This window comes from Scyliorhinus torazame, chromosome 18, assembly GCF_047496885.1.
Source record: "Scyliorhinus torazame isolate Kashiwa2021f chromosome 18, sScyTor2.1, whole genome shotgun sequence".
In the NCBI taxonomy this organism is placed as follows: Eukaryota; Metazoa; Chordata; class Chondrichthyes; order Carcharhiniformes; family Scyliorhinidae; genus Scyliorhinus; species Scyliorhinus torazame.
In genome coordinates, this window is record NC_092724.1 from 68,115,343 (window position 1) to 68,131,425 (window position 16,083).

At 44.0% G+C, this 16,083-nt stretch overlaps 1 protein-coding gene across 5 annotated transcripts in view; it reads right to left on the minus strand.

The window, feature by feature from the left end:
• Positions 1-14,860, minus strand: part of eps15l1a (epidermal growth factor receptor pathway substrate 15-like 1a) — a 607,694-nt gene extending 592,834 nt beyond the window's left edge. For 4 of the 5 annotated variants that reach the window (XM_072482838.1, XM_072482840.1, XM_072482839.1 and 1 more), the window contains exon 1: positions 14,775-14,859. In XM_072482838.1, coding sequence (XP_072338939.1) covers positions 14,775-14,801 — 27 coding nt within the window. In that variant the 5' untranslated portion in view covers positions 14,802-14,859. Of the gene's footprint in view, positions 1-14,774 lie in introns of all 5 variants that reach the window. The other variant, XM_072482837.1, reaches the window with a different exon arrangement.
• Positions 14,861-16,083: the final 1,223 nt, after the last annotated feature.

Consider the following 16,083-nt stretch of genomic DNA (forward strand, 5'->3'; position numbering starts at 1 on the left):
GCTCCTCCAGGCTCGGGAAACCCTCATCAATAAAATCCTTCCAATCCTCAGGCGTATTATTGTTTTTGACAACATCATGAACCTCTTTCTTTGAACGAATACTATTTTTAACTTTTCCCTAGCTACATTTGGACTAATTTTATATTTCAGTAAGATCATCTACCTTCTTCTAAACTTCAAAGTATAGGGCCATTCTACACAATCTACTGTTCTTGGATACGTTTCAGCCAACACAGTTTTATTTGATTGACTATATATTTCCTTTTATTATTTTAATAATAATAATCGCTTATTGTCACAAGTAGGCTTCAATGAAGTTACTGTGAAAAGCCCCTAGTTGCCACTTTCCGGCCGCCTGTTCGGGGAGGCCGGTATGGGAATTGAACCCGCGCTGCTAGCCTGGTTCTGCATTACAGGTCAGCTGTTTAGCCCACTGTGCTAAACCAGTACCCATAAGCCTCCATACACTCCACCCAACTGGGACAACCATGGTGCTCCAGGCCGCTGCATCTACTAATGCTGCTCTCAATCATGACTGCTAGAAAATAACCTTGTTTGGTTCATTTGTCAACTAATTTCAGCAAAGATTGAGCATGCAGAATTAAACAAGTTAATTATTATTTTCAAGGTACTGATTGCTCAGAATAGTAGAACTGTAGAACAGGTTGGCAGATCATGCAGTGAACCCAGATTGAATTCCTTCAAGCGAGAGCTGTATCTGTTTCTGGCTGGGGTGAAGATAACTTTGCACAAAATGTAGGTGTCCTGTAATGAAAAATAGGACCAATGCTATCTCCTGGAGTACGCTGACTGCCTACGAAGGCTGGAGAGGAATTTTCCAATTCTTTTCTCTCTCCCAGGAAATAGTGATGGATGCAGTGTACATGTATTATAATGCATAAGTGATCACCAGTGTGGGACAAGCTAAACAAACCAGCATGTATTCTCCCATCTATCATTTTCATAGGTTTGAAAATGCAATATCTCCCAAGTGGAAGATTACCGTATCCCGAAGCAGATCTATCTATGGAGAACTATCTCAGGGCAAACACCAGAGTGGTCAGTAAAAATGATACCGATAAATCCTGTTTTTACGAACTGGGATGGGGCCTGAGTTTATTCCATAAAAAAGGATTTTACTTAAAACTGGTGCAGTGGGCGGCATGGTGGTGCAGTGGTTAGCACTACTGTTTCACGGCACCAAGGACCCAGGTTCGATCCCGGCTTTGGGTCACTGTCCGTGTCGAGTTTGCACGTTCTCCGTGTCTGCAGGGGTCTCACCCCCACATCCCAAAATGATGTACAGTTTAGGTGAATTGGCCACGCTAAATTACCCCTTAATTGGAAAAAAGAATTGGGTACTCTAAACTTATTTTTTTTAAACCGGTTTAGTGTTTTTGCGAGGGAACACTTCAGCTTAAATCAACCCCATCAGCAAAATGACCTATGAGGAGGCTGTTCTGCAGGACTGACAAACCACAGGAAATTTCAATGGAGGATGCCCATTTACAACAGGTTGAGCATCCCTTATCTGAAATCCGAAAAATTCCAAAATCCACACTTTTTTTCGAGTGCTGACATGACCTCACAAGTGAGAAATCCCACAAGGCTCCTTGCGGTGCGTAGTTTCAAAACCAGATACACACTTGGCCCCAAGCATTCCGGATAAGGGATTTTCAATAATAATAATCTTTATTAGTGTCACAAGTAGGCTTACATTAACACTGCAGGGTAAAGTTGAAGGTTGGTAAACAATTAAGATTTAAATTAGATCTGAGGGGTGAAAAGGGCGAGATGTTTGAGGGAGCAAAGCTGCACAATGGGCGGCTGATCTAATATCACCATTTTGCATCACTTTCCGAGATCAAATTTGGATGGATGAGCATCTGCAGTCAGCCTCTCGGTTATTTTTCAAATACATTTTAGCCTGTGACTTGAATGCTTCAACCATATAAATTGATCCACTATGGATAGAAGGTAAACAACCAAAATCCAGTACAAGTCCACATGCCTGTCCGTAAAATCTGCATTTCTGGTAAATTGGTGTTACATTAAAAACAAAATTTACCTGTATACGGTAAAATCTTTCAAAAAAAGAACTTACAAACTTTTGCATTGCATTGTGGACCACTTATCTTGGGAAAACACCACAATCAACAGCCCACATGGAGACAAACATGAAATTTGGTTAGCATATCCTGCAGACCATCTATGCCAAACTCTCAAAATCTGATATGCCTGGAAGGACAGAGGTGGCACAGCTACAGTAGTTCCGCATGCATCAACGACAATATGAACTGCCAGTCTATGGATGCCCATGCTGATTCTGCATTGGACTCTTCAGTCATAAAAGAACCCACAGAAGAGGACTCAACCATTAAAACTTGGACACACTCAGAGTGTACTCCTGTTATTATTGATGAATGATGAATGGAATTATTTCTAATTACATTTCACTATTTTGAAAGGTCACAACCTGAAACATTAACTCTGTTTCCCTCTCCACAGATGCTGTCAGGCATGCTAAGTATTTCCAGCAATTTGTTTTTTATTTCAAATTGCATTTTACTCGCCTTGAATATAAATAAGATGTCAGAAAATAGGCATATAGCAAATTACTGATGCAAAGCATACAAAATGGTTAGGGAGGTACTAAGAGAGGGGGTGGGGAGAAAGGCAGGGGCCATGAGTATTGAGCTATGGGACAGACTATCTCAAGAGCACTTCAGTTAGCACTGTAGCATTGCAGATCTAGTTTCTGGCATTAGCAGGCTATGATTTGGTTCAGTAGTGACAAAAGTAGATCTTGCAGAGAAATGTATTACTGAACTACAAATGGATAAACTCTTGTACAAAAGAATTTCAAACGTGAGCCAAGACCGGAGAATGATCAGCCTTCCGCTGTCTGTACATGTTCTTTCACTGGTGCTGGCTCAGTATCCTACCGAACACCATCAGGGAGCGCCATCAGGACATCAGACTGCATCAGTTCAAGGAGAATGCCTCCTGCCATATTCTCAAGATAACTAGGGGTGGGCAATTGACACCAATCTGTCCAGCATTGTCCACATCCAAGGAATAAATAAATACACACCATAACACAGATTTGATTAGAACGTGATAATTGACAAAAAAGTTCTGAACAAGTAAAACCCTCGCTTCAGGAAATATAAGGAAAATGTTATGACAATGTCACTAGTGCCAAGTTTTGAAGAATAATTTCTGTAAAGGTCAGACCATTGCAACATAAAGTAAGACTGAAATAAACTTCTAGTAACAAAGAGTGGTCTCCAGCTTTCTCTTCAGACCACCAATACAACACAGATCTCTATCTATTTCCAATTAATCTAAAATAAATTATACCACAAAGACATCCATCGCCTGAAACAAAAACAAACATTTTTATGTGTACCCAATTTTTCCCCCCCAATTAAGGGGCAATTTAGCGTGGCCAATTCACCTACCCTGCACATCTTTGGGTTGTGGGGGTGAGACCCATGCAGACACAGGGAGAATGTGAAAACTCCACACGGACAGTGACCCAGAGCCGGGATCGAACCCGGGTCCTCAGCGCCATGTGGCAGCAGTGCTAACCACTGTACCAGTGCTGCCCCAAAACATAAACAAACTTAACTGGAAAACACTTTTCCCACATAGCAAGTTTGCACTCTGCATTAGATTATCACAAAATTTGTCAATAAAATACGGATCATTGGTTGCTTTGTTTAGCTGTCCAGCTTATACAATCATTCCTAGTTTTGGGCTAGCCAGGGAGCAGAAAGTGGTGGCTGGAGCTGATGATTCTTTCAGGAGAACTGGGAACACAGTTGATCTTGCCTTCTGAAATAACAAACACAAAGCATCTCAAAAAGAAGCAATATAGTGAAATCTTCATATGGCACAATATGAAAAATTCCATTCGCCAACCCACAGGGATCCTCTATACATACGGGACATGAAAACAACACAAATAAGCTTTCCTTCTGCATCAATCAGTCCTTGTCGAATGATGTGTGTTAAATCATTGGTTTGACAACACATCTCAGTGTTGGCAATACAAAGCAAAGCTTTGGCCTTCACACTGGCAGTTAAAGGGAGTCTTTCACATATTTTTTCTCCCCTCAAGAGACAGGTTGTGTGCATTAGTGTCTCAAATCCCAGCAACCATTCCAAAATTAATCTCCATTCCTCAGGTGCAATCCCAGACCCAAACTATATCCAGCTATCTGACCACCAAGGTCTTTCTCATGCAGCAACAGTCTGACTTACCAGGAGAGACACCAACAGTGTAAAACCATTTGAAAAGACACTCTAAGTCAAACTGGCAGATGGTAACACACTGGATGCATACATGTCTACATTCTGCATCAAAGGGAAGAAACAATTCATGCACAATATACACAGTGTTATGTAGTACTTGGATGAAACAATCAGTGACAAAAATATCCTGAAAAAATGCTGTGCACTTTAGGTGGGGTTACTGGATTATGGGGATAGGGGGTGCTCTTTCAGAAGGTCGGTGCAGATTTGATGGGCCGAATGGCCTCCTTCTGCACTGTAGTGATTCTATGGTTCTATTCTATGATTCTATCTAGCTGATGGCATCTGAAATAATGCAAAAGACCATGAAATAAGTTGCACCGAATGGCAACTTTTATATAACAAGGTGTCTGTAGGAGGGGCAAGCGACACCGAGTAGAAGTTAGGGCATATAACGGAAAGCACTGCCAATAGGATACATTTGAATAAGCCAGGAGAGAAGTTACAAGTCCGACATCTAGAAACAGAAACCGCATAAAGGGCGGTACGGTAACACAGTGGCTCGCACTGTTGCTTCACTGCGCCAGGGACCCGGGTTTGATTCCCGGCTTGGGTCACTGTCTTGTGCAGAGCCTGCACGTTCTCATGTCTGCGTGGGTTTCCTCCGGTTTCCTCCCACAAGTCCCAAAAGACATGCTTGTAGGTGAATGGGACATTCTGAATTCTCCCTCAGTGTGCCTGACCAGCCGACATAGTGTGGTGACTAGGGGCTTTTCACTAGCTTAATTTCAGTGTCAATGTAAGCCTACTTGTGACACGAATAAAGATTATAATAAAGAGAGCAGATGGGTTGAAATCTGTTCGCTAAAGTGTATTGAAGATGCTTAGCAGGCCAGAGGACAAGGAGCAGCGGGTGCGCTGAGGTGCAAACAGCTGGCAAAGTAGAGGGTAGCAAGGCCACAGGAATCAATTGTTACACTAGTTGAGTAATGGGAGGACATTTCCAACTACAGGGCATGGAAGAAGAAATTGTAATTTCACCCACACCTTTTACAATATTTTCATCCTCATTTTCAAAGCCCTCCTATTTATATATCCTCCTCCAAACCTAGAACTTTCCAAGATACCAGCACTCCTTCAATTTTGGTCTCAATCATCCTGGATTTTGGGGGCAGCACAGTAGCGCAGTGGGTAGCACTGCTGCCTCACGACACCGAGGTCCCAGGTTCGATCCTGGCTCTAGGTCACTGTCCGTGTGGAGTTTACACATTCTCGCCATGTTTGCGTGGGTTGCACTCCCATAACCCAAAGATGTGCAGGGTAGGTAGATTGGCCACACTAAATTGCCACTTAATTGGAAAAAATGAATCGGGTACTCCAAATTTTTTTTTTTTTTTTTTTTTTTTTTTTTTAAATCATCCTGAATTTTAATCCGCCACTGGTAGTCCTGCCAGGCCCTAAACTCTTAAATTACTTCTACAAAACTCTCACCACTTTTCTCCTTTAAGATACTCTATAAAATCTAACTTAGAACCAAACATCTGCTCAACTACCTTCACATCCCCTTATGCAGCTCAGTATCAAATTTTGTTTGACAATCTTCATATAAATGTGTAGGTTACTTGTGTAATCTACTGGGGTTATCAAGTCTACCAACCTCCTCTCCTGAGCAACCATACAACAAAATGCTCCCTCATCCCTCAAGTCAATCAAAGGAGAACATTTATCCCATAATTCTTTTTTCCCCCCAATTAAGGGGAAATTTACCTACACTGCACATCTTTTTGGGTTGTGTGTGTAGTTCTGGCCTGTTGCCCTCAGCAGACAACAATCATCCATGCAGCATCACATGATACCAGCTCTGCTCTACTCTGGTACCAACACAACAGGGAACATACAGGATTTCTGATGCGAAACACAGCCATCTACACAGCCTAACCAGCCCCGCTGCCAATTAAATCAGTGTCTTAATCACCATGGCTAAGGAAGTTACGGGTGGTGTCAACCTGAAAGAAAAGGCATACAGTATTGTGAAGATTAGTCGTACGCCAGATTTCCAAAAAGAATTCAATAAGCTGACACAGAGGTTACAATACAAGATCGCTCATGACATTGATGTCATGGATAGAGGATTGACTCACTAACAGAGTCAGGAGACACGAGTCATTTTCAGGTGGCAAACTATAACCAGCGGAGTTCCACAGAGATCAATGTTGCACCCTCAACCATTTACAGTCTATATCAATGACTTAGATAAGCGACAGTGTGTACTGGTGCCAAACTTGCTGATGATACAAAGATATATAGGAAAGCAAGTTTTGATGAGGACACAGAGTGTGTATAATGTGAGGTTGTATAATGTGAGGTTATCCACTTTGACAGGAAGAATAGAAAAGCAGAATAATATTTAAATGAAGTGAATCTGCAGGATGAAGCAGTGGGGGGATCTGGGTATCTTTGCACAGGAATGGGGCAGCACGGTGGCGCAGTGCGTTAGCCCTGCTGCCTCACGGCACTGAGGTCCCAGGTTCGATCCCGGCTCTGGGTCACTGTCCGTGTGGAGTTTGCACATTCTCCCCATGTTTGCGTGGGTCTCGCCCCCACAACCCAAAGATGTGCAGGCTAGGTGGATTGGCCACGCTAAATTGTCCCTGAATTGGAAAAAATGAATTTGGTACTCTAAATTTATATTTTTAAAAATCTTTGCACAGGAGTCACAAAATGTTAACATGTAGGTGTTGCAAGTCATTTAGACAAATATAATCTTAACCTTTATTGCAATGGGGATGAAGTATAAATGTAGGAAATTCCTGCTACAGCTGTAGAGCGTAGGTGAACCTGTACCTAGAGTACTGTGTAGTTTAACCTACTTACTTGAGGAGGAATGTACCTCCATTGAAAGCAGTTCTGAGACGGTTCACGAGGTTGATTCCTGGGAAATGATGAGTAGGTTAAGCCTGTACACATTGGAGCCGATCTTTTTAAAACATAGAAATTCTGAATGGACTTGTTAAGGTAAATGCTAAGAGAATGTTCCACCTCACAGGGAAATCTTGAACTAGGAGCAGCGGGTTTGAAACAAGGCGTCTCCCTTTTATCATAATAATAATCTTTATTGTCACAAGTAGGCTTACATCAACACTGCACTGAAGTTACCGTGAAAAGCCTCTAGTCACCACATTACGCCGCCTGTTCAGGTACACAGAGGGAGAATTCAGATCGTCCAAATTACCTAACAGCACGTCTTTCGGGACTTGCGGGAAGAAACCAGAGGACCCAGAGGAAACCTACGCAGATGGGGAGAATGTGCAGACTCCGCAAAGACAGTGACCCAAGCCGGGAATCGAACCTGGGACCCTGGTGCTGTGAAGCAACAGTGCTAACCACTGTGCTACCGTGCCACCCTTTTAAGACAGAGCTGAGAAAGATGTCTTTTCTTTCAGGTGGAGGCTAGTCTTTGGAATTCTCAACTTCAAGAGCAGTGGAGGATAGGGCATTGAATATATTCAAGGCCGAGTTAGACAAATTTTTAATCTAAAAGAGTCAAGTGTTATGGGGTGGTGGTGCAGGCAGGAAAGTGGCAGGGTAGGCTCGAGTGGGCAAATGGTCTACTCTCATTTATTTTTTACGTTGTTACTTTTTTTTTAAATCTCAAAAGTTTACATAACAATCTGAGGTTTGGTGATGACACAATGGGCAACCAGGTGGGCTACTGAGCACAGAGACACGAAAGATCCAGTTCAATTCCTGATCTGCGAGTTAATTTCACCCATAGCAGTACAAGTTAATCATCAGACTGATTTTCAGTGAATAAGGAACCTAAGACCTTCCACCTCTACCAAGCGCCTGTGGTGTACATACATTTACTTCAGTTAAAGATAGGATGAAACTTAGCAGGGATGCCTCTAAGCAGACAGTCAATACCTAGTCACAGAGAATATTTACCATGACATGAGCTAATGTATTCAGGAGAGATGAAAGGCAGGGGGGAAAAAAAAAAAATCACACTGATATTCCCATTTCAGTTATTTCTTTTCCTCACAAAAACACCAGAGACTGATCCTCTGCTCCCAGGCCTCTGCCAGTGCCAGTCTGAACCACTAGGCATGGACAGACAGCTTCCAACAGTCAAGAGCCAAACAATAGTATACTGACCAGAGGCAGCTAAGACAGACTGTACTCATTGGCAACAAAATATACCAATATAGTTTGTTTCCAACTATTTGTTTGAAATGTGGATCAGAAACCTTGATTCCCTCCACTTTAGAATCCCTCATCTCTGTCCTTGTATTATCTTCCACATTCTTCAGTTTTTCTTACTCTCTTTCCACATGAAACCTGTCACCACCTCTCAAAATCTCTCAGTATTTCTCCTTCGCTCTCTTTTATTAAATCTCCCTCACTTTTTTCTCCTTCCCTCTGTCATTGTCTCCTTATTTGAAAATGTATTATTAGGGCAGCACGGTGGCGCAGTGGTTAGCACTGCTGCCTCATGCCGCCGAGGTCCCAGGTTCAATCCCAGCTCTGGGTCACTGTCCATGTGGAGTTTGCACATTCTCCCCGTGTTTGCATGGGTTTCGCCCCCACAACCCAAAAATGTGCAGAGTAGGTGGATTGGCCACGCTAAATTACCCCTTAATTGGAAAAAATGAATTGGGCACTCTAAATTTTTAAAAAAGAAAATGTATTATTTTTAAATTCAATTTATGGGATGTGGGTGTCACTGGTGAGGCCAGCATTTATTGCCCATCACTAAATGCCCTTGAGACGGTGATGGTGAGTTGCCTTCTAGAACCACTGCGGTTCCTGTGGTGTAGATACTGCCACAGTGCTGTTAGGGAGTAAGTTCCAAGGTTTTGACCCAGTGGCAGTGAAGGAACAGCAATATATTTTCAAGTCAGACTGGTGAGTGACTTGGAGGGGAACTTCCAGGTGGTGGTGTCCCCATGTGCCTGCTGCCCTTGTCCATCTAGATGGTGACGGTCGTGGGTTTAGAAGGCATTTTAAATGAACATCTGCACTCCCAACAAAATAAATTTCTAAAACATTTACCTACCTCCTGCTCACTTCATGAACAGTTAGTAGATACCCACACAGCTAGGATTTTACTTCATGTAGGTATGGCAAAAGTATAAATTAAAATACTTAAAACAGTTTAACAAGAAAGTCAGGGGAAGGTCCAACTGCTAAGTACATTTTTCTTCCCCTCCAATGTTGAGTAACTGTCATATCAAGATAAGTTTCCTTTCCATTCCTGATTGGCTGCATTAGTATTATTTCAACCTGAATTAAACACAAAGCAGGAACATTGGTCAACACGCCTGTACCATGTAGTTAACAAATTAGTAGGCCACAAATGCTCAATTAAATGAATCTGTGGTTTACAGCAGTTTCACATCAATTCAGCAACAAAATGATATGATATTTACAATGTAACTAACTGAATTTGCAATCTTTACAAGTTCAGTACAATCCGAACTAGAGCCGTGCTCTCACAACAAGCGTTCTTTGAATGCTTTAACTGCCAAGCCTGTGCATGTAGTCCCTAAAGATGCAGATTACTTTCTTTGATTTTCTGCATCTCTCACATTTTGAGTGAGTAAAAAGCCAGGCAACTAAATAAAGAAACTGATGAGCCACATTCCAAGAGATAATGTATTGCTCATGTTATCGCCACTATCCATTTTAATGCTAAGGGTTGCACACCTACAGCATCCCCCTTCCCTGTAAATGGACACTCAGCCCCTTATACTATGTCCAATGTCGCCAATAGGGATCCACTTAGCATTTGTAGAGAAAATATCAAGTACATGAAGAATCATAGAGCCATTAAATTATGCGGGATGTAAAGAGATGTATACAGCATCAATGTCCTGACACCATGTTACCCAATTTTCACAGCCACTGAGGAGCAAACATTTATACTTAATTCACCATAGAATTTGCACTGTAATAAGGCAATGCACATCTCACATGAATCCTTTAACTTAATTAACGTCTCCAAAACAAACTATAGTAAAAGCTGTCACTTTTGTAAGCAGTCTGAAACCATGTCTGACACTTCTAAATGTCAAATACCCATCAAATAAGATTGAGTTTGGTCCTCGCTGTACAAAGGTATGGAATGAGTTTGGTTCTGCGCTGGGCCTCAGACTGGGGTTAAGCTGCATTGCGTGGTATATATGTAAGTCCCCTTTAAAACTGGAATTTTCACATATTTTCTTTTCTTTTCTAAAGGTGGGTATAAAGAATCAGTGATCGGTTCCTGCATGGGTGCAGACGAGTTTGGTTTCCGGGGAGAGGAGGGTGTGGTGTGTCATTGGTACTGTTAGACTTGAGGGAGATATATATTGGTCGCCGCCCGAACATAGCGTGGTAAATTTATCCTGAATTGTCATGGGTAATTGGGAGCAGACACGTAGGAAGGTGTGAACCATTTTACCATGTTTTCAGTGCTTCAGCCTGTTTCTCCCTTGGTCTCTGGTGGGGCTTATAGAGGCATCTAGCTATGTCTAATGATTGCATCAAGCCAGTGATAATGTTGTTCTGCCGTTCCCCTCTGTATTCATTATGTTGAGCCATTTTTTTCCTTCCTCAATGCAATGTATTTATTTTGTAATTTTGTTGGGTTGTTTGCAAAAATGTAAAACCTTAATAAATGGCAGTTTTCATTGACAGTATCAAAAGTGCACACTGATTTGCTGCTGTACACTAAATACAATTAACTTCCATTGAGTACTCCTAATGCCATGAGTTAAGCCAGTAAATCACTGGTTGAACCAGTTTCTGTATTAATAAAACTTTCTGTGCCAGAGGAATGTTAGTCTTTACAAGGAATAACTGTGAAATCATCCTGGAATAAACTGCTCTCCCGCTAACAACTTGCCTTTGCATCAAGGTTGCTGGCTACAGTTTCATCGTTTAAAAAAAAAAAAAATTTAGGGTACCCAATTCTCTCTCTCCCCCCCCCCCCCCCCCCCCCCCCCAATTAAGGGGCAATTTAGTTTGGCAATCCATCTACCCTTCACATCTTTGGCTTTGTGGGGGTGAGACCCATGCAGACACGGGGAGAATGTGCAAACTCCACACGGACAATGACCCGGGGCCAGGATCGAACCCGGGTCCTCGGCGCCGTGAGGCAGCAGTGGTAACCACTGCACCACCGTGCCACCCTTTAATGCTGAAACTTCCTGGCCTGTTGCCAGTTTTAACAAAACTGATAGTTTTTCAATATGAAATTTGAGAAGTAAACAGATTTAGAGAGGAAAAAGAGGGGATGCATGTACAGATTGCGATGAAGTGCTGCCATTATTCAGTAAAGTCCTTTTATGGCAATGTAAACACTACAATCTGAATGCGTATGTGTGTGTGCACAAGGTACTGATAAATGTCCATTCCATTCTCATAGTGACAGTCCTTGGAAACAAGTGTGTTAAATTCTGAATGCCCCATAACCTTGAACACAACATAGATAAAGGGCCACACCCTAACATACTTAGAGATCTTAGAACGGAGAGCCTTACGAAATAGGTAAATCTGCTCATTATTTTCCACCAGAGAATGGCAAAGATTGCAGCAGACCTGAAGTAATTTTTTTTTTTTTTTTTTTTTATATAATTGTTATTCGTTCATGGCACATGGGCTTCGCAGGCTGTGCCAGCATTTATTGCTAATCCCCAATTGTCCTTGAGGGGGCACTTAAGAGTCAACCACATTGCTGTGGGTCTGGATTCACATGGCGGCCAGACCAGGATGGCAGATTTCCTTCCCTAAAGGACATTAGTGAACCAGATGGGTTTTTACAACAATTGACGATGGTTTCAAGGTCATCATTAGACTTTTAATTCCAGATATTTTATTGAGTTTAAATTCCATCACCTGCTGTGGTGGGATTTGAACACAGATCTCCAGATCAAAATCCTGGGTCTCTGGATTAGGAATCCAGTGACATTCGCACTGTGCCACCACCTCCCCACAGAACAGGTATGATGATGTTAGTGATGTCATGTGAGAGTACCTTTAAGAAATGGGTGTGTATATAAATATCTGTGGAGTACCTTTAAGAAATGGGTGTTTAATACTGCAGTGATGTCAGAGAGTGGGTGGAGCTCAGCTGTCTGTCAGGTTTTTACTTTTGTTTTAGGCTGTTTGCTGCAGGGTTTGTTTTAGTTTTGTTTTCAGTGTGGGAGCTGAAGCCAGACAGAGCAGCTGTACTGTTGATCTCTCTGCCATGAAAAGACTATCTCTTGATCATTTGGTGAATTGAGAATTATAATTGTTTTTAGTAGTGACTTTAACCTGATGTGCTTCTGATAAAGGTTTTATATTTAACTCATAGGGATGTTAAAAAGGAAAGCTTAACGGTTACTTAGCGGTGTAGTCTTTGGGGGTTAATGGTTGCTAAGATGTTCACTATGTTTCAAAAAGGTTAACTTGAGTTCATAGAATAAACATGGTTTTGCTTTTTAAAAAAAATACTTTTCCATTTCTGCTTTACCATACCTGTAGAGTAGGCTGTGTGCTCCCCATACCACAATCTAGTAAAAGTTGTGGGTCAGGTGAACTCCATGAGACACTTTGGGCCCATAACAGTAAGAAAAAATGGCAACAGAGGTATGGCACCGTTGGTTGCTATATCGTTTTGACCAGTTGGCCTCAGAACACTACAGTTCACTAAACTAATCAATCCACAATACTTTCATCTTAAAAACAAAATATTCCTTTGACAGTGTCTACTTCACGGGTGGAGAAAAAAAACAATAAAGTCTTTCATGTACCAGGGATGCCTCCAGCACTGAAGAAATCCATCTCCTAAATTGTCAGGAAAACAAAATACTGTGGATATTAGAAATCTGAAAAACAGAAAAGGCCGTAAGCACTCAAAAGGTCATTAGCCTAAAACGTTAATTCTTCCTCTCTACACAGCTGACTTGATGTTGCCAGCATTTTGTGTTTATCTAACACTGATATTTAGCCAAAGATCCATAAACTTGACCTGTCCCCTGACACAACCACTATCTCAAACTCCTACACATATACATCAATACAAGTACTGTCATGTCCAATATAAAATCATAATCGCAGTGAATCCTGCAAATCAAAATGTGACACAATACATTCATGTGCACAAGACTGCTCCCATCTCACAAATCACTGACAGCACTGCCAATAATACAAATGATGTGGAGATGCGGGCGTTGGACTGGGGTGAGCACAGTACGAAGGACTGAGGAAGGAGCAGCGCTCCGAAAGCTAGTGACATCGAAACAAACCTGTTGGACTTTAACCTGGTGTTGTAAGACTTCGTACAATAATACAAATGATGTTGCTTTGCATAATTTTCAGCAATACTAAACCATCTTCAGATCTCTACCAAGTGCTATGTTGTACACCCGAGACCATATCATGCTGCTAGCCTGAGCCAGGTAAAAAAGGTTCTAACATTTCTTGTAAGTAGCACTTTTTCAACAATATCGACATCCTCACGGTGGGAGTAAATAGCCTATGTGCCTGATATCGAGCCAGAAAGTTTCCGAACGGAGATAACCTCAACTAAAGTAGTGATGGAGCTCCGAGAATTACTCTTGGCAAGTGATGGAGCAAACATAAGTCACGTTTCCTGATCCACACAATTATCCAGTGACCCCTGCTGGTTGTTTGTAATTTATATGGATTTTTCAATATACGGATGTCAGGTACAGTTGTGAATATCCTGTCACTGTCAAATCGCACAGCAATCACCAATACGGCTTTCTCATTTGAAGAATGGTCATTTGCAGAGACATTTGAAGAATTAACAGTGCCCGTGAAGCTGTACTTAAGCAAGTTATCACATTCAGAAGACCACAAAAGAGTCCGCTGAAAATAAAACCTTCCGGGGTCCTATATTGTGGTTTCTAATCATAGACAATTTATCAATCAACTTCTAGAATGAAAAATAAGGCAATCACAAAAGCAGCAAAACTCCAGATCAATGTCCCAAACTAAAATGAAGGCGGCAAATCATTGAATTTTGGCAGTTTCTGGCGACATCAGCCTTTCGGAGCATCCGAGGAACTGGGAACTTGAGAAGGAAGGGATACCAAGCTTTCACCGGAAATATTGACAGGCAGTGCAGTGAGTGTAGACCCTGGGAACCGGCCGAGCCTCGAGACAGTGGGCTGACTGTAAACAAGCAGCAGATAGAGACCCCATGTTAATGAGGTAACTGGAAGTGGGAGGGGTAAGTGGGTGCGGGGCATTCACAGCCGAGGCTCCCGCTGAGGGGGACCAGCACGGGAGAGGAGGCGGCCGCTCACCCCCACCGCCCCTCGCTTATCTCGACCCAGCACCGCTCTCCCCAGCCGCGGCCTAGCCGCCTCTCAGTTATCCGCTCCAGCTGCTCACTGACAGGAAAGTGCTCGCATTCGATGTCCGCTCCAGGGACTTGGGGCGCTGGGCTTCGGCGGGTGCCGTTCCCCGCATTCTCCCTCGCCACCCCTTCCCCTCCCTCGCTCCCGGGTTGCTCTCGGTACCTGAGTGAGTGAGACAAGCGCCGCCATCTTCCCCGCGGAGCAGCAGCCGCGCACACAGCGCGGGGGGGAGCGGACGCGTGCGCACGGCTGCGTCAACACGCCCACCCTGCGCGGGGCCTCGCACGCAGAGGGAAAAGGCGCGCCGCGAGTGGCGACGTTTTGCGTAACCCGTGTGACGTCATCGCGCCCGCCGGGGCGAGCACTCAGCAAGCCGAGTGGATCTACCCACGTGCTGTTAGAGGCTGCCATCAATAGCCCTGATAACCACTCATTTGTTCAAATGTTAGTCACAAAACCAGTTAAAAAGGCAATACATTGGAAGGGTTACCGTGCAAAGTGCTGCAAAGGGTTAATGCCTCGACCTCGTGTGCGAGGCTGAGGTTGATTCAGCTAAAGGTGGTGTGTGGGGTACACTTACCGAAGGCGGAAGGAAATCTGGCTATTTGAGGCAATGGAGGATAATTGCGAGTGGTAGGGGAGGGGCCCAATGAACCACGTCCATATGTTTTGATCCTGCTGAAGCTGGTGGGGTATTAGGATCGTTTTTTAGCACTATGGTTGCACCCGGGTTCCTTTGAGGCCATAGTCGGGGTGTCAGACCTTCCGGAGTTGCAGACGGGAGCGGGGGGCAGACTTATCTTTCGCCTTGCTGATCGCTCACAGGCAGGTTTGGTTGGGCTGGAGGTCAGCTTCTCCCCCTAGTGCCACGGCATGGCTGAGGTACCTGTTGGAGTTTTTGGCCTTGAAAAGGTAAAATTTGCTCAGGGGCAGACAAGGGGTTGTTTATTTTGCCCTTTAGAGACCTGGGGCGAAATTCTCCGGTATCGTCGCGATGTCCGCCGACCGGCGCCAAAAACGGCGCAAATCAGTTCGGCATCGCGCCGCCCCAAAGGTGCGGAATCCTCCGCATCTTGGGGGGGCCGAGCCCTAACCTTGAGGGGCTAGGCCCGCGCCGGACTGATTTCCACCCCGCCAGCTGGCGGAAAAGGCCTTTGGTGCCCCGCCAGCTGGCGCGGAAATTACACTGCCGGGCGGCGCATGCACGGGAGCGTTAGCGGCCGCTCACGGCATCCCCGCGCATGTGCTGTGGAGGGAATCTCTTCCGCCTCCGCCATGGTGGAGACCGTGGCGAAGGCGGAAGGAAAAGAGTGCCCCCACAGCACAGGCCCGCCCTTGGATCGGTGGGCCCCGATCGCGGGCCAGGCCACCGTGGGAGCACCCCCCGGGGCCAGATCGCCCCCCCAGTACCCCGAAGCCCGTCCACACCGCCTTGTCCCGCCGGTAAGAGAGGTGGTTTAATCCACGCCAG